Source organism: Trichomycterus rosablanca, chromosome 16, assembly GCF_030014385.1.
Source record: "Trichomycterus rosablanca isolate fTriRos1 chromosome 16, fTriRos1.hap1, whole genome shotgun sequence".
Lineage (NCBI taxonomy): Eukaryota > Metazoa > Chordata > Actinopteri > Siluriformes > Trichomycteridae > Trichomycterus > Trichomycterus rosablanca.
In genome coordinates, this window is record NC_086003.1 from 19,748,348 (window position 1) to 19,768,156 (window position 19,809).

The window sequence follows — 19,809 nt, forward strand, 5'->3', positions numbered from 1 at the left end:
CTAATGATTTCCAGCTGATGGCTTTCCATACCATTATGAATCTTCCACTGTACTGATGACTTTGACTCTTGACCATTGTTGCTCTTTGCTGACATTGATTGTCCATGTTTGACATATGCTGTCATGACTTAATTTCTGGTAAGACTGGAGAGCACAAAACAAGGAATCTGATAGCACTTTTTAAATAGAGAATCTTTAAAGGCTTTGAGGTTCTTGCTTGTAATTCTTTCTTTTCATCTCACTACACAGAATTCACAGGGGTTAAGGTCAGGGAATGGATAGCAAACCATTTTTTGTCTGGAGTTGGATATATGATTTAAATCTTCTTAACTTCAACTGTAATTGTTTAAGCTTAAAGGTAAAGGCAGACAAAACTCCAACCAAAATTTAGTGATATCCCTTTTCTAGCCAGGTTTATTACAGCTGTCTCTATTTGTATTACACCAGTAAAGTTTTAAATAAATATATAATAATGATTGCTGTAAAATGTCAGCAACTGTAAAAATACCAAATAAATATTTGCTGTTTTTATATGGGTATTTTATGCATTACTGAATTATAGGTAAAAATGTTGTATTTTAGCCTTCTTATTCAAAACAATACATAAGCACTATATAATTATATGTATGCCCATGTTAAAAAAGAAATCTACTGAAGTGGTGTGGAAATGTTGAGATCTATAAAAGAGGATATGATTTTAGTTGTTCTAGTTCAAATGAGTTGTGATTTGCAAATATGCTTAAGTCAAATTATGGTAGGAATTTGCTTGTGTGTGTTTAAAAGGGTGATTAGGGGCTGAGCAGGCTGGAGAAGAATAAAAGTGAAGACTAAAAAGCCTTTGATTGTCTGTGATTGCTCCTCTTCAGAAGGCAGCTAACAGAGAGATACTTGTAATTTGGACAAGCATTAGCATGATGCACTTTTCACTGAGCGACACAAAAGGAAGCAATAACCAGTAAAAATCAATGTGATAAAATGAGTTACTGGAGTTAAGTGGGAGAAACAGCACTAAATAATAGCCATTTGTCAAGAAGATAAACAACCTGGGCAATTTCTTTAATGATTTCACTGAAGTACACAGAAACTTAAAAATCATGAATAAAAAAGAAAGAAGAAACTGGTTCCTGGATGCTGGTTTAAAGTAGTTTCTGATGCTAATATTAATCTTTGCTGGTTTAAACTGGTTGTTGCTGATTTAAACCTAAACTGTTTAAAGCACCACAATTGCTGGTCAGTTACTGGGAAAAGCACAAAACACTAGCAAACAAACACAGCAAATTTGTTAGATTTATAAAAAACAAGCACTGTTCTTTTTGAATGCATCTATCAACTCTTAAGTCTTAATTTGACAGTTGTAGTTAATAAAGATAAACCTAAACTGCAATGTTGTATATAACCATCACTACCATACATTAAATAGAGTTTATTTACAAACCATACCATAAAACCTTAGTCCTGCCCAGTTTAACCCAAAAATGAATCTGTATTTGCCATTAAAACCATATGTAAACCAACATAGATCACCAACCAGTTAATACTGTTTTAGCAAGGTACAGCACAAAAACTTTTTTTTATTAAAACCTGAGACTTTCAGAGCACATTTGATAGAAGATAATTTGAGTACTACAGCACAATTGGCAGTGCTCTAATGTTGCTATTAAATACAATAAAAAAACAAAGCTAGCATAGTTTATTTGTGACTAGCTATCCTGTCTATTAATATAGGAAGACATTAGACATGCATTTTCCCAAATATTATATAACGAATATTCATAGATCCCCCTATTTATAACAAAAAATGTGTGCTTAGTCTAGCCAAATATCAAATGCTGTTTAAGCGTTTCTTTCTTTTTTGCCATTTCTTGCCATTTCTTTGCCATCTCTTGGTATTACATGTAACTAAATCTTAAGCATTATCTGAATGTCAATTTTAACTAAAGATTAGACTACAATACTTAAGAAAGAAGAAATTTAAATACCACAAAGACAGAAAGTATTATCAGCTACCATTTTTAGAGTTAGGTCTAAATGTAGTGGCTAGTACCAGTCTACACATTTTTGTGTTATTCGAACTTCCATGCAACTTTAGCCATTAAACTCCTTTGTTCTCATTGTGTACAGAGTCTTAAACAGGGAGACACCTGCGCTTCAGTCAAAAGCTTTAATACCTTCACTCCACACCATAACTCATCAGCTCATTTTGAAGCCACAATATCCTGCCACTGAAAATGTCTATTTCCAGAGATTAGCCTTAGCTTTAGGTTGAGCACCCGAATAGATTAGTTAGATTCATTTGATTATGTTAATCCCTGCACCTTTTCATGAGTCCTACACTGAATAGCAAGTTGGAGAAAACAATTTGTAAGACCCCTTTTCAAAGGGAATTAGTATTTATCAGTTCCTATTTCTCATGGCATTGTAGTTAGGTGGGGTGTAAGAGGTTACTAATAGAACTCAGTGACAAAATGCTCCTCTTGTAAATCTGAATGGAAATCTGAGATGACAAATCACTTTATATACTAAACTAATTGGATGATGACTTAAGTGTGGAGGAATTAAGCCAGTTGGAAGAAGTCCAGGCTTACAAGCAAGGGCCATTCAACTTTTTGAAAGAGACAAAGCCAACCTGGAGGCTAAGAACAAAATAAGCTTCTTAATGTGTGTGAATAGTGCTGAAACAAATTTAGACAACATAGATGCAGTGGATGTGCTGAGGCTCAAAGCCCCATCATTCAGAAGACAAAATATCATTTAATTTTACAGATATTTGTGCTCTGGCTAGGAGAAATGTTTTATTTGAGTAGACAGAATTAAACACATGCCTTCATTAATAGTGTAAAGCTACAGTTGCAAGAAAAGAAGTTTGCAATGCTTTTGGAATTACTTTTGGAACCTTCTTTGTACTGATAAAAAATAAAGTAATCCAAATTCAATCCAAAATAATACACAAACACATTCTGGTAAAAACACGTAAACACATATTACTTATAACACACATACAAACTTATAAACATAAGACCATCCAATAAAGCATTTTATATAATTAAAATAAATGTACCACTTAAAACTGTACAGTACACAGTACTCTGGTCGGTGACCATTCTCTTTTTTTGGCAAAGCAGAACCTTTGGTATTGTTTCAGTCCATGAAGCTGTTATAACCATTGAAGTTGATTCCTGATGAGGTTGCAAAGATATTCTTTATGTTGTAGTGCACTTTGGTTTTGGTATAATGTCTTTGCTGTCAATGATGCAGTGTTAGTCCTCTTTTCCTTCCGTGCTATTCAACAGAACACCAAAATGATGAACCGAGTGCTCTTTTGCTTTGAGTCGCAAAGCTGCAATACTGGATGCACGGTGGTCTACAGGCAAGGAAGATGGAGTGGAAGAAGATAATGATTGGGAATCAGGAATGTGGAGCAGAGGCTGAATTGAATTCTCTGTAGTGGGAATGGAAAATCTCTGCAGTGCCAATGGAGGCACATTGGAAAAGAACCTGAAAGCATAATATGTATTTAGTGCGTCGAGTTGTAAGGTATAAAGTAATTTATTTCTATCTGTAATTTCTACTAATTTAAAATGTAATATGAATGTTTTACCTTCCAAAGGCTGGGCCAATGAAGGCCGGATGTCTCAGCATGGATGCTCCAAGCAGAGAGCAAATTCTGTGGGGAGATGCAGGGTTTGGAATGATCTGGGTTAATCCATGGAGAGGGGCGGGCCACCCTGACTCAATGCCTGGGTGCAGGTTGGAGTTAAATGGTCCCCCTCCCAAATAGTGGCAAAGGGACTGGGTTGCAGTGATGGGTCCAGGGTAGTGGACACCCAAGCGATGACCTGGAACCCCAGCTTTCTCTCTTTTTCTCCATTTTGCACGTCGGTTTTGGAACCAGACCTAAGGGAGACAAAAGTTTATTTAGTATATTTCCTATATATGGACACACTAAATGCAAGGCAGAAACAGATGGATAATACCCCAAACTACTGTAGAGTTACACACTCACATTTACTTAATTACTTAAAACTATGCTTCATGTAGTGTAGATTAGCTATGAGTATAGAGGAAACAGACAAAGGGAAAGCATGCAAAACTCCTCATAGACAGTTACTAGAGATGAGGATGGAACCTCGGTCCACAGGAGTCATTATGCTCTGTGGCAGGCACTTTACCAGCTGTGTAATTATGCTGCTCTAAAGTTAATGATTTTCCTTACATTTTTTTTCATGACAACACCCTCTGTGGAATATAAATCGTGCATTAAAAAACAGAGATTTTAGAGATTTATCTATTGCCAAGTAATAACCAACTATGAAAAATGTACTATGCAATGTTGACGATACATTTCAAATAAACTACTTTGAAATGGGTTTATGTTTAAAACTTAAGTACAGTACATTAAGATACAAATATTTTAAAAAATACTTATTTAACAATATGGGAAATGTAATAAAAAATAATCTTTACAATGAGCTGGTTAAGTTTGGTTTAGTTTTAGGCACTATAAAGCTTTGCTTAAACATTATTTCACTGTATCAAATAACTTTATAAGGTGGTACAGAGGGTAGACGGGGTGTGTCGCACTTTGACTTGGGTCCTTAGACCGTGGTTTTGGTCTTTTCCTTTGGTCACTGTTTGTGAGATGTTTTGCATGTGCTCCTGCTTGTGTTCGAGTTTATTCTTACTTTACAAAATTACCAAGGTGAACTGTATACTCTAATTTGCCTGATCTCACCAGACGCTGAAAATTAATACATGATTTATCTTAAACAATGTAAAAATGTCCTGACATTTTAGGTGGCAAAAATCAATTATATTGCAAAAAAATTCATTTAGATCAATGTAAAGGTTGTGAAACTCAAGATAATATAAAGATATTTAGCAACTCACACATTCTCGTTTTCTAATATACCTCAACGCAAATGTATTCTGGTTCTAGTTAGAAAATGCCCATCTCTAAAAATGAAAGGTTCAGCGAATAAATCAATAAATACACACATCATTGATTTCTATGAAATCTGATGGGCACTCAAACACAAATTCACGTTAATTTCTAGAAACACCACCTAGAATATAAAATAAAACCTAATGTAAAATTAGGTTGCATGTCAGGAACTCTGTCATATGGTACAAAAAGCATAAAGTTTCGTTTAAACGACTTTAAGGTTTTTCTTAGGATTTTTCATAGGGAAAAAACGACTTACTTGAACGCGCGCCTCCGTCAGGTCCAACCGCATAGCCAATTCCTCCCTGAAGCACACACAGAAAAAACAATATATAAATACATATAAATACAAAGAGAGTGAAATATAAATTACTGGCTCTGTTACTGCTGTAAGATTTAAGATTTTACATTTTTTTTTTTACAGTTATAGGTTGCGTGTAATGTGCATTTGTTATTATTTGTTACTTTGCCCGTCACAACACCGAACATGCAACTTAATTACACCGAATAAATTGCATTTTATATGCCTATTTTTCAGCTGGCCAAATGATTGAATAAAACCTGAATATAAGCATTTCATTTAAGAAAAAGCTACTAGTTTTGATTTGATAAGATCTCAGTGAGACCAGCGGCAATAATAAAATGAAAATAAGATAAAAATAAATACATAAATAAATAAAATATATTAAAAAAGTACAAAAGATATATGACTCGGTGCAGCACAGAATAAGCTAAAATTATAAGAAATATGAATATTTACATGGTGAAACATTATGGATATATATACACATGGGTTGAATAATATATACACATGGTTGTAATTTGTAAAGTCACGGTGGCGTACACAGTATGTTATGATATTTAAAATATTAGTTAATAACTCTGAATATACACAGCAAACTCTCCTCTGTATGAGAGTTATTTCTCTTGTAAATAAGAATGAACGCTGATTTGATATGTTGATATGTGATTTTACATTGTTTGGTATTCACTGCCGGGCAACAGCCTTACATTCATGCCTGCACTACAATGCTTATAATTCCAGAGATTCACAGTGAAGTTTATTGTTTGTAATTATTCAGTAACTGTGCGCTGAGTGTCTGCCATGGGGAAAGGAAACAAAGGATGGTGTCATTTTCCGAGATATTTGTTACAAAAATGTTTGTCATCTTAATCCACATTCATCTACAGTCATCAGTCATTATTAATGGTGTCAAAACACAATTGCATCTTAGGCAGTACACTACAGAAATATAGTAAGAGTATGTTAGTTATGGGAAATATACAGACAGATATTGTGGGTAAAGCAAAACTCGACTTTTTAATTGTACTATTTATATTAACCATCTGTTTAGTTTGATACATTCACATATAGGCATAACAAATGTTATTATAGTTATGGCAGTTGTAGTTATTTGTGATGTTGTTTTGTTACTTTAATGTTTAATGTTCATTTAATGCCAAGACACTTTTGTAATGTTTCTATTATATTACATATTGCATATATATTTATTACCTACCAACATTGTACTGCAATACTTACTTAATATTTAATACTTAATATTTATTATGCACCCTCTGGGATTAATAAAGTGATCTATCTATCTATCTATCTATCTATCTATCTATCTATCTATCTATCTATCTATCTATCTATCTATCTATCTATCTATCTACTTCAAAGGTGATCCAACATATGTTTAAAACACTATTTTAGTACAAAAATATTGACATTGACAGAGGACATATTTGAATACATTTAAAAAAATAAAAAATAAAAAAAACTATATACCTTGTGAATACGTCAGGGTAGTGTGTCTTTTGGAAAGCCCTTTCCAGCTCATCCAGTTGGTAACTGGTGAATGTAGTCCTGTATCTCCTCTGCTTGCGCCTTAGTGTTCCGTCCTCAGCATCACCGCTTGCTGAAACACACACTCCACCATCACTTTCCTTTATGCTTACATCTTCCTCTTTCAGTTCTTCCTCGTGTTCAGGAGAAAGGCATGTATTCTCTGGTTCTTCATGAGCAGATTTGCTCTTTATATGACTGTTTGAAAGAACATTATCCCGGTAGGACTTGACCTCGTTTTCTTGTGGGCACGCAGCACTGGGTTCTTGTGTTTGTGATGGACTGAACGGGCGCCGCAGTTTGGGTGGCAGGTGCAGCTTTGCGTGAGGAGGTAAACTTGTATTTGGTGCAACTGCACAGAAAAAGATAAAACATGTACATTATTATATTTTTCACAAATGTTATCGAAAAAGTACCGTCTACAAATATATTTTTCCCAAAACAAAAGTCCTACAAGATGCAAAGAAGATGCAAAACTCTTAGAACGGAATTTGGACCATTTGAAGTGATACCCACCTTGGCTCTCGTTTGTGAGATGTGGTGCCGCCAAACTTTGCATCCCGATCAGCCGGACTTTGAGAGGACTTCTGCCCAGTATGCTATCTATACAGTAAGCAGAAAATAAACTGGACGCTTTGTATTTGCAGCTGGCTCGGTCACGGATGCCATGTTCAGCCTGAGCGCTCATCTCCATGCTCCTATCAGTTCCAGAGTAACGCCACACTGTTGCGTCTGAACATATGAAGCTACTGGTGTTCAGCTCCCCGCTGCTCTGGCACTGATTGGCCACAAGCTCAATCCAGTGATCTCCATTTCAATCATCGAGTTCATGATGACAACAGACAGCGGTAATGTCTGCTTTGTAAGACTATCTGGTCTGTTACTTCACACTCTTCAGGTAGAAGTCCAAACACTTATTCAAACAAATACTCTGGTAAAATTAAAGTGATTATACTCAAAGAAAATATATAAAATAAACTATACTAAGAAAATAAATAAAAAGCGGTTGTAATGCTTTTATCTGCCTTTTTTAAAAATAGATGCTGTTTCCTTACAAAAATAAAGTAGGCTACGTCTTATGTGTTTTATGTGATCCATGTGAACACGTGTAACGTTATAAAATATGAGTGACAGATAGCATGTGAAGTGTCTAAAACACGTTAACAATATATAAACACATGAAGATAATAAATCACACTGTAAAGGGTGTGATCACATTTACATAAAAAATCAATTTCTGAAAATTTGTAAAAAATGTGTATGAAATGTGTAATTTTACCGAGCATCTATGGGATTAATTATTCCAAAATAATTAAGAATTCTGTACCTGATTTCACACTGAGGTTTAGAAACATATAACCCTAATACTTCTATTTACAGATTAAGTGAAAAGTTTACACACAATTGTAAGAGACACGTTTTGGGAATCTTGGTTTTTTTCATTCTTTCCACAACTAGTTTTAATAATTATATAAAAAAGTGCTCTTTTGTATTTGAGTTTTATGAATGTAACAGAATTGTGGCACATGTATGTACAATTAATCTATGTGGGTGAGCACGTGTGTGTTCACATTTGTGGGCACTCGTGTGTGCACTTGCACAGACAGGCACATCTGCACCTTTTGTACATTAATCGGCACATTTTCTTATATGTTCTTACATATTGTATGTGTAATAACATTTCCATCTGCATCCTCAGGTCATGTTTGGTGTTGTGTGTTGTCTGAGTGTTGATGTGGTTATACAGATACTTGTTTGTACAATGTAAATCTCTGTAGAGTGTACTATTACTTTTAAGGGCCTTGCTCAAGGGCCCAACAGAAACTGCATGGCAGAGCTGAGATTCGACTGTTTACAACCTGTATGATGTTTTATAAAGTGACATGGCCTCCTAATTTCTTATTACTGATGATGGTCAACAGATGATGGCTTGTGTGCATTAAATAAGGCTTGTGTGACTGCATCATTGAAATACGTGGAACTTTGGTCACAAACTTTATGTTGAAAGAAAAATGTTAATGATCAGATAAAAATGACAAGAACAACCAAAAACAAAAAGAAGCAAAACAACAACAGCGACAACAACGAAAACAAGAGTCTGTCAGGAATGTGATGCTGCTGGAACTTGGTTGACGCTGTTTGCTGTCATGCAAGTCGCGTCACGGTCTATATAGTTTGCAACTCAAGAAAGGATCTAATAAGAAGCAAAATGTTATATTATATTTATGTATATTATTCAACATTATATTATATATTATAAATAGTGCACTACCGCTGCTTTCCAGGGTTCGAATTCAGAGTGACACATGACGAGTTTTAACATTACACGTTTCAAGCTATTTTATGGCTTTTGACTTATAATTAAACAAAAAAGCAGCACAACTGTCATATACTTATGTATATTTTAACATGCTCAATGAAAGCAAAGTCTAAATGCATAAAAGCATAAAAGCAAAAAAGGTTATCAGAATGTAATTTAATGGTTATGTTGGCACCAACCAAATCACAACCTAAATAAAACGTTGGTGGTGGTTGTGTGCTTGCTGGGTCTAAAGATAGCAAAACTTTACTTTTACCCTGTTCCTAACTTGACTGACAATAGGTAGAATATTGCCGGTCCAGTCATAAAATTAACAACAAGTAATAAGAAACAATGGAAAATATTTATTTATAAGTCAACTTTTTAAATGTGTAAACGCGCTGTTATCGTTGTGGACAGGTGTATCTGCTGAGCTCAGTCCTGAACCAGAGGGCACGCGTGAAGAGAAAAGTTAAGACGATTCTTAGGGTTTGTGACTGACAGGGGTTCCCTAAAATGATCAAAAATTGTGTTTAAACTTATTAAATGTAATTGGTGTACAGTTATTAAATCATTATCAATAATTGACAATTTTATTAAAAACTAGCTTTTCTTTTCTTGTTCGGCAAAAAGTAAACATCCAACGGAGCCTCTGTTTTGAGCATCCCCCCCCCACACACATAAAATGGTAGGGTCCGTCTTCAAATCATGAGCGAACGGTGCGAGTGTGGAGCGTCACGTCTCAAGTCACTCACTCACATTTAAAGGAAGCTTTATTGGCATGACTGTCTGTGATATATTGTCATGTGACCCATATTTCTATATTGATGTATATTGATTTTTCATTTCTCATTTCATTTTCATGATTTATGAATCGCGGCGAGTTCGGTTTCGACGAGGACCTCATGTGTAGAGATTGAGAAAATAAAAGAGCAGATTGTTAAACGTTTACAGTATTTTGCGCTTTTCTTGTGGTGTGGTAAATGCAGTAAATGAAGTGAATTATTGTGAAGATGATGCGTGAGCGCCCCCTTCTGCATAACATGTAGTGCTCACTCAATATTGCAAAATCAAAGTGCATTTAGTTTCAATGAAGTTACATCATTTAAAAATACAAATACGTGAACCAATAACACGCGAATGGGAAAAATTTTCTATTTTAAATTTATTAGAAAATAGCATTTATTTTAAATATTTGCATGGGAAAGCATGAGAGAAAAAAAGGAACAAACAAGAAAAAAGAGCGACATACTTGGCCACTAGAACAGTTCATAAAAAGTCTCCTAAATAAAATTATCTTTATAAAAAATCGTCTTAAAGTGTGAGGCACAGAAACACATTCACTTATTTTTAACACTGAACTACGAGTCACATGATAATAAAAAGAAAAAAAGCCAAAAAGTCTGCAGAGAATCAAACACACACAGGCCCTTTACATAAAATAATTGCATTTTGTTTATGGTGAACACTAACTGAAAATACATAAAAGGTTAAAGACATGTACACAAATAGCAGGTCATGAGTTTTAAATGTGTGTGAACACCCCTTCTACAGACCAGACTCCAAAATCTTGTGGAAAGCCTTGTCCATAAGCTGGTAAATCCCCCATGGGGAGTCAACTCCACATAGTTTTGGAATGAGATATCTATTAATGTTATGGTGACATGTATACCTGCTATTGGCTGTATAGTGTACATGGGTTGGGATTTGTTTTTAGAGACGCAAACACAAAAACCTAAAATAATTATTACATGTAATGTGTATTTTACAGGAGCACAAACTATGACTATAGTTCTTTTCTCTTTGTGTTACTTGTGCATTGTATGTCTGCTGGAATTTGCTACTTGCCAGAACTAGAAAATGGGGGTAAACTTGTTTTGATTAAACAGTTATTTGGCAAATTACTGCATCTGGTTACAATTGTTCCATTTTCATTGTCCTCAGATAATGAAAGTTGAAAAAGCAATCACTCAACATTTGGATGCCACTTGTATAGTTATAGTTTATAAAGCAATAAGCCATGAGGGACCGTGCGTTACTGCGATTTTATCACGGGGAAGGATGTTTTCGTGAACTTCAGAATTCAGAAAATAATGCTTTTATAAAACGGCGGTTAACATAAAATATAATCAAATACAACAATGTTCAATTTATAAATGTTTTTATTTACAAAAACATTTACAAAAAGCATTCTTCCACGAAATCAGGTAGTCCGTTAACAGTGTTGCTAGGCAACATGAGGGCGAACATAACATTCGCAATAAACATTCCTCCACAAACACTATTTTACTATTTCTTGGATGAAACACCCGCTTAATGATTAGGATTACTGTTTATATTAATCTGGACATTTCCATGTATAGTACATGACTTAAAATAGTGTTCAACCAAGTTTGTACTTTTTCTTTTCAGTGGCGTATTAATATGGAATGATGTGAGGTGGTTATAGGTGTGTGTATATTGGGGATTTTACAACGGCTTCGAACGCGGCTCAGCCAATCAGATTTTAGGACCGGAACTGTCCGTTTTATAATAAGGCTTTTTGTGTCGCATTACTCCTGTAGCGTTGTCTCCTAGCGCATCTCCATGGTAACAGTACACAAAGCAACAGTAACAAACTGAGGTAGAGTGAGAGGATCCGAGCTGACGAAAATGGCAACGACGCTAGAAGAATCGTTGGACGGGCCATATTATTTAGAAAAAGTGTCCATTCCAGAGGACTCCGAGGACGGTTTTGAGTACAATGAGATTTCCGTCGACGAGGAAAGTGTGCATGAAGGAGAAGAAGATTTGAAAACGGCTGTTAAAGCTTTACACAAACCCACTGATCGCTCAGAGACTACACTAGAGGAGTTAGCTTCATCTGCCAAGCAGCGTTCTAGCCCCGTCCCAGAAGTGGTGGATGACTTTCTTCGCAACTTTCTTGTAAAAATGGGGATGATCAGAACGTTAGATTGCTTCCAGACCGAATGGTTTGAGATGCTACAAAAGGGCACACTTAAAACAGACCTAGTAGGTTTGGTACCAGACACCTACACACACAACCAGCTTTTGGACAACCAACTCAAAAATGCCCATAGGGAACGAGAGAGCTACAGGCAATCTGCCTTCCAGGCTGCAGAAACCATCGTGAAGCTTCAGAAGGAGCGAGACTTTCACAGACTGCAGCATAAGCGTGTTGTTCAGGAGAAAAACAGACTGATCGAAGACATTCGACGGCTAAAGAAGCACTATGCCACATATGAGCCCGCTTTAAATGAACTGAATGAGAAGTATCAGGTGGCTTTAAGGCAAAAAATGCTGGTCAGTATTGAGAGAGACAGAGTCATTGGACAAATTTCTGACAGCCGCAATGCACACTCCTCCCATGCAACTCACAGAGATCTAAAAGAAAGTGGGCAGCAAAAGTTCCAACATAGTCCAGAGCGGGGTACAAGACAATCACCTGATGAAGTGGCTCATTGTGATTCCACTAAGATGAAGAACACTAACAAACATCCAAAAGACTCTGTGTTCCCAGCCACCACTCGCATAAATCCTTACCTGCCACAGATAAAAGCACTATCTGCCCTAAGCAGCAAAATATCTGGCTTCTCCATAACCAAATCTATTAAAGCTCACACCATGCCTGTTAGCTGTCTTGCTCTTCACCCTCGCAAACTTGTTGTAGCTTCTGCCAGTGATGATCATCTCTGGAGGCTTTGGGGGATGCCAGAAGGAGAGATGATCATGACTGGTGAGGGTCACACTGACTGGCTGTCTTTCTGTAGTTTTCACCCCAGTGGTGGTTGTATGGCAACCACAAGTGGGGACACCACAGTGAAGATCTGGGATTTTGCCAAATCTTGTTGTGTGCTGACCCTAGAGGGCCACGCTCATGCCACCTGGGGATGCACATTCCACTCCTGTGGGGACTTTGTAGCCTCCTGTTCCATGGACAACACAGCAAAAGTGTGGGACCTAAACAGCGAGCGTTGTCGCTATACCCTCCGAGGCCATGTCGACTCAGTGAACAGTATTAACTTCCTACCCTTCTCCAACATTGTGCTAACCTGCTCTGCTGATAAGACAATCTCATTATGGGATGCCCGAACTGGACTGTGTGCTCAGACCTTCTATGGGCACAAGCATTCATGCAACAGTGCCACCTTTAATGCCCTCGGAGACATTATTGCTTCCTGTGACTCCTATGGTGTAGTGAAATTATGGGATGTGAGGAACTTGTCAGCCATGGTGACCATTGATACAGGACCATACTCTAGCAACCAAGTGGTGTTCAGTCCAAATGGACAAGTGCTGGCAGTTGCAAGTGATGATGCTTCTGTAAAGCTGGTGGAAGTGGCATCTTCATATGTGTCTAGCTTGTTAGGGCATCATGATGCTGTTCAGAGTGTCATTTTTGATCATAAAGGAGATTTATTTTCTGCTGGATCTGATGGCGAAATTTTTGTTTGGTCATAATTTACATTTAATAAAATATCTATCCAAGAGGATTAAAATTCATGTATGATCTATTGAAATGCATTTACAATTTAACATGTGTACATTGCAAAAATGTTTTTAAACATTTATATAATAAGAAATACATTTATGCTGTTTTAAGTTACTAAGGATATGCTAAATGAACAGTAGGCTTAAATCTTTTTTTAAGCCTAAATAAAGATTGTCAATTTTGGCATCTCTTCTCCATGTGTGTCCATGTAATTCTCATTTTCTTCCACCTATCAAAACATGCCAGCAGTTGTCAAGGCGGCTGTAAATGGTCCCTAGGTGTAACTGACTGAGTAAATGTACCTAATCATTTCATGCCAGTTTTTTATTACTAACTACAATTTTTAATTCTTTTAATCACTTTTTACATATTCAGCACAACACCAACTTTATAGCTGTGGTGCTCAGAGGTTAGGAATATTGGCTTACTGTAGTTAATAGTTGCTTTTGATAAAATCATCTGCCAAATGTAAAAATGTAAACATCCCACTACATGTACCAAACATCCAAAGCTTTTTTAAAACTGATACAGCCTAATTTGCAAATTGTGTTTGCTTTATTTTAAAACTGATTTACTAAACTTTAGCTGGATGGGAGTTGGCGTTAGAAATTATTTTCTTTAATTAATAATATAATTATTAAACTGTATCTGTATGTCTACTAAGGTGGTCTTTAAGTTTATCTGAAACAATTAAGTGTAACAAATATGCAAATCAGAAGAACATACATATATATATATATACAACGTGTATATATATATATATATATATATATATATATATATATATATATATATATACTGTATATATCTATAATTGTATCTATATCTATATATCTATCTATATATATCTATCTATCTATATATCTATATATATATTTGACACTAATATATATAGTAGGAGTTCCAAACCTACTCTGGCATTAACATCTGTACAAAAACTCTATGAAATGTTTAAAAATAAGCACAAGTCATTGCTGCACGAGAGAACGTACACTAGATGGTACCATGGGTACACTGGGTGAATATACTCGTGTTCTCCCTACTCCTAGAGGGCGCTCGTGTCGCGGTATACGGGAAATTAATGCAGGAAACGCGAGCAATCAAAACCAAAACAGAAACACATGCTAATCAAAAGGCGGGATCAGGAAAGACTCGAACTTGCAATTTTTGATTCTTGCAAATTTTACCCAAAATAGCTTCTTAGCGTGTTTGTTTATTTTTTAGTTTTGCAGTTACGTCGTCATTTCGCTTGTTTTTAGTGAAGGTTGATTTACATTTTTATGAAGTAGTATGTAAGTAAGAACTGCTAGCAAGATAGTTAGATTGACTGTAATGTTTTAAAGACTTTATGTATTAGCAGCCATGTTTAGTTTAACAGATCAGCGGTGAACAACCAGAGCTAGTCGGTTACAGCGCAGACGCTATGAGAAGCGCGAGCACGCGCCTGGCAAGGCGGCGAAAAAGCGCGCCCCCGGTGTCCCGCATCAACAGGAGAAGGACCAAAGTGAACGCGCTCGAGCAGCTGCTCGAGGACAGTGATGAAGGCTCGTTCTCCAGCACGAGCAGCGGCTCTTCAGAAAGTGGGTGAGTAAAGTCAGTACTACTGTACTACTCTAAACTTGTCATAATGAATACGTACTGACTAATGTATAGTTCAGTGTGGAGTAAGGTCACAGTGTTCCACACATTACATGATTAAACAGTTGACCATTACGGTTGACTTTTGTATAAATTATATCTTGATAAATAAAATAATTTAATACCATTACCAATTGTTTCTATAATAGTAGGTCAACTTTACTGGAAACAAAAAGGGTTCTTTTTATTTAAAAATGATTTACCAAAATATAAATGTGAGCACTGGTGAACAAAATATTTAAGCCTTTCAGGTAAAGCTGTTTCGCCTTTTAGTTTTGGATTATCATTAAGCATCCCTAGAGATTTGGGTCCAAATGTACAGAGAACCCATCAAATAATTTTTTGCCATTAGATAGTTACTTCTAACTGTGAATTAATAATATTTATATTTCTACATAATCTATCTGTCTACTAACTCTAAAGCTTTAGCTCTAAAGTATTAGTATCAGAGTATTATAGTATTGTATCAGATCCACTAATATCCATGCTGTAAGCTTGTGATGGTAACTGCCATGGCATAGATCATCCACATAAAGTATTTAATTTTAGAGCATTATTGACACCCATTTTTATGCTGTGAACAAGGTCATTGTACAACAGAAAGCAGGGAGCAATAGCAAAGTCAAATGATAAATGCTTTTCTTTTGTTGTTTTTCAGGTGTGATAGTAGCCAGGGATTCTGGCTCTGGTACTAATGCCAGAGTTTTAAAAAAGGGTCCTGTAACGCACTATGTTCTTGTGTGTATGTAGATATAGTATTAGCATGTCTAACAACATGTATTTGCCTGAATGAATAAATGTGCATTTAATGTCTTTGTCAGAGAGAGTTGCAACAATCATTTCTCAGTTGTAATCAAGACTACATTATTCATTCATTTGAATAAAATCAGATATTCATGATATTACAGGCTATCCTACCAAGAGTCAGAGGATGACTCCCAGAACTCAGACAGTGCTCAACCACCCAGCCGCAAGAAAGTGGGGAACGAAGATGGTGAGACAGACGAGGAGAAGTGCGCTGTGTCTCGCAGGATGCGGAAGAGATCGGCGTGCATCCTGGATGACAACGATGACACAAGCTGCTCGTCAGACAGTGATGTCGGTACAGAGCCAGTCAGAAAAGTAAAGCAGAATAAACGACTTAAGTTTTCAGACTCGGAGGATGAAGCCAACACAGCAAAGGAACGAGAAGCGGAGGTTAAAAAAGCTGCTGCCAAAAGGAGTGAAAGAAAGAGCAAGCTAATAGAACTGTTGAAAAAGAGAAAAAAACCTACAACACGACGCAGGCGCAGGACTGAGGTCAGAGCAAATTTCAAACTTTTCATTGACATTTTGGTAGGCTCTCAATTTGACCTCCAGTAGAGCCAGTTGCAGGATAAAAACTGGATCTGTATTTTTAACTTTAGCATATTATGTACAGTGATCCATAGATGTTTTTGTTTTAAGTTTGTAAACCACCGCAGATAAGATACTTTGTTGCAGATCCTCTTTTCTATGTTGGGTTAAAGTCAAAGTAAAAAACTAAAATCTAGCCATGATCTTTGGTTTGCAGCAGGCCTTAAATGTTGTTTATTTTGTAAGCTCCTTATCATCGACTATACTGTTGTTATAAAGGATACAGATTGCAATCAAAATCAAATCAGCTAGCACCGGTGGAAAGATGATTTATTGTGTTTTTTAGGGTTCGGATAATGAGGCAGAAGTTGTAGAGGAAAATGAAGACAAAGAAGAGGCAAAAAGCTCAAAAAGCTCAAGTGAGGAGGACACTTATAATTTAATGGACAGCAGTGAAGAAGAAAAGCAGGCAGACAGTGACAGCCTAAAGGACTTCATTGTAGAGGATGAAGAGCAGAAGGAAGGGGATGAAGAGGAGGGCAGCAGTGAAACGCAGGATAAGAACTTCCTTTCACACCTTCCCCGCCAATGTAAGATCTCCAATTTAAAACAGAAATGTTGTTATATGTTTTTTTGTTTGTTTTCTCAATAACACGAATAGTAACGAACTGCAATGTTTTCTAGCAGGAGAGGTTAATATATTGCCAGGGCGTTTATTTTAAGAAATCTCAAAGAAACTTGACCTATGATGCCATTGTATTTGTGTCATGTAGGCAAGAAACTAAATACTTTAAAAAATTGTAAAATACTGCCAGTTTATGCTGCCACATTGTTTTTTGTAAGTTGAGTTCTCTCTTATCTTCTCTAATACAAAGTGTTTTCTGCCATGTTTCTCAAAAATTCTTTGTGACTGTTTACCTTTAAAACCTGTGACATGTCTCTCTACCCTGTTTTTTGTAGTCATCACTGGATCCCAGTTCACCCACTTTCAGGTTGTGGTCAAAGCATTGTTGATCAATGCATTGGACACGTCATTCCTGCAGTCACTTTACAGTATGGCATTTCCTTTATTAATTTTTTCATGAATCAGATGTTATTTCCTGGGTACTTCAAGAGCTAAAGTAATTTTATCTGTTTACTACTGCAGATGGTGAGCGGACTAAACGCTATGCACAAGAGATGAAACTATCATTGCATCACTTTGAAGAGCGATTGGTGCTTCCACGCCTGGAAAATCTAATGCAGAGAAGCCGCTGGAAAGACCGCTACAAAGTAGGACAGAAACACTGCTTTTGTCTGTGTAGCATACTAAATATGTAGTAAATAATGTATGGGTTTCACTAATATGGCTTATTCCTTATAAGGAGCGGGTGGAGTGTTATCCTAAAGTGAGAATTACCATGGTAAACATCCTGAGTAAAAGCTGTGAAGCTTGTGAGCTCCACAGACATGGGCGCTTCTGTGTACGTCTGTCTGGGCAGCTCTATGATAACCAAACACTGCAAGAAGACCAGTTCATGCCTAATGACTTTCAGGTAGCTTTCACATGACAGATAATGTCTTATCTATTGCTACTCTGTTACTCTAGTGTAATACCTCCCATACAAGGGCATTCTAGGCATTCATCAAAAATAAAAGTTTTAATTAGTTCATAATCACATTTTATCAATTTGAGGTCTTAATAAAGATTAAATTGTATTTTGTTGTCCTTAATTGTGGGACAGTACAATTTATTCTGGTGTCATTTCATTTTGTACACTTGAGGTACAAACCCTCTTCCAAAAAGTTGTGGCAGTGACGTATAAGCAGTGATTTCTTTTATAGGTATTTAGTTTAAAAGAGCATGCATAAATATGTTTTGTACATTTTATTTCAATCCTGCAACACATTCCAAATAGTTATGACAGGGGAATTCTGTGAAATGTAAAAGAAAAATAAAACTATACAAATACAAAAAACCCCCATCTAAAATAGGTGGTGCTGTCAGGGATTGTTTTTACAAGCAAGGATGGTTCTAAGATCCCCATTTGGCTGAAAAGAGGAAAAGGACCATATCGATACATTTATTTGTCAGCTAAAAGTGTATGATTGTAAAAGGTCTACCTGACACAGCATATAACAGACTGCTTATGTTATTCTGAACTTCTCTTTGTATCTGCAGAGTTTTTTTGCTGGCTCAGTCTGTGCCAAGCGCACACAGGTGTACCACGCGCTTAAGCATTATAAGTACCATCTGTTTAACCGCTGTGGAACCGCACTAAAGGAGCAGAAAGATGTTGAACTGGAGACGCTGGAGGGAAACGATGAGCCGGTGAAGGACACAGTGAACAGAGTGTTCATCAAACTTGAGGAGAAAGGGTGGATTACAAAGGTGGGTGACATTTCTGTCTGCATTTTATGTCGAGCTGTTTATATGTCCAAAAAAACTACATACTAATGTTTTCATTATTAGTGATGACTTGTTTTTCTACTGTTATGTGTATTTACTGTGTTTAGCAATATGAAGAATTTGAAGAATTCCTCAATGATGCAGATTACTTTCAAGAAGAAAGACTGGACTGATATGAAGAGGAACCTTTTAATTTCATTTTGATTTTGTCATTTTCTTCTGTGAGTTTTATGTGTGCTGGAAATTAGAACCTTTTTTATATTAGCCTAGCTCCTGAACCATTTTTTTGCATTAGTATCATTATCTCCAATGACAAAATACTTGGCTTTTTAATAAGTATTAATGTAAATACAATATTGACATGTATCCAAACATCACATTTTACATGGAAAGAATTAAGCTTACCTTTGAAGTGTCTATCTATATGATTTTGTTCAGTGAAACTTTGCATGCCTGTCTAGTTTTTACTGTGTTTTTAGAAAATCTGTCATAAGAGGAAATGTGTCTTAGAAACTTTTGTTTTTGCTTTTTATTTGTTAGTGCAAAAGTATGTGGACTCCTTACCATGAACTTACATTCCATTTAAAATCCATGTTCACTAATATAGAGTTTGCCCCACCTTTGCACCTATAACAGCTTTCAAGACTAAAGAATTTGTATGTTAAGGAATTTCAGCCAAAAGTACATTTTTGCATTCATGCATTTGGGCACTGGTGTTGTATGAGAGGGCCTGGCTCTCAGTCAATGTTCCACTTCATACCAAAGATCCTAAATCGAATCTGTATGCCTTGTTAACAATGTGTGTCTGAACCATCTGAACTCAACAATTAGGAGGAATGTCCATATACTTTTTATATTATATAAT

General features: G+C 36.2%; 3 protein-coding genes across 3 annotated transcripts; 2 read left to right on the forward strand and 1 right to left on the reverse strand.

The window, feature by feature from the left end:
• Positions 1-3,257: 3,257 nt before the first annotated feature.
• arxb (aristaless related homeobox b) lies at positions 3,258-7,485 on the reverse strand. Its single transcript, XM_063012141.1, has 5 exons — positions 7,308-7,485; positions 6,735-7,143; positions 5,202-5,247; positions 3,599-3,894; positions 3,258-3,495 (listed from the first exon to the last, which is right to left on the reverse strand). Exons 1-5 carry the CDS (start codon positions 7,483-7,485, stop codon positions 3,258-3,260), a joined length of 1,167 nt encoding a protein of 388 aa, XP_062868211.1.
• A 4,221-nt stretch (positions 7,486-11,706) lies between these two features.
• Positions 11,707-13,719, forward strand: LOC134330613 (sperm-associated antigen 16 protein). Its single transcript, XM_063011814.1, has one exon. It carries the CDS (start codon positions 11,743-11,745, stop codon positions 13,549-13,551), a length of 1,809 nt encoding a protein of 602 aa, XP_062867884.1. The 5' UTR covers positions 11,707-11,742; the 3' UTR covers positions 13,552-13,719.
• A 1,232-nt stretch (positions 13,720-14,951) lies between these two features.
• ccdc82 (coiled-coil domain containing 82) lies at positions 14,952-19,217 on the forward strand. Its single transcript, XM_063011884.1, has 8 exons — positions 14,952-15,166; positions 16,129-16,519; positions 16,902-17,145; positions 17,516-17,608; positions 17,703-17,827; positions 17,920-18,090; positions 18,717-18,926; positions 19,052-19,217. The coding sequence occupies exons 1-8, from the start codon at positions 15,006-15,008 to the stop codon at positions 19,115-19,117; spliced, it is 1,461 nt and encodes a 486-aa protein (XP_062867954.1). The 5' UTR covers positions 14,952-15,005; the 3' UTR covers positions 19,118-19,217.
• Positions 19,218-19,809: the final 592 nt, after the last annotated feature.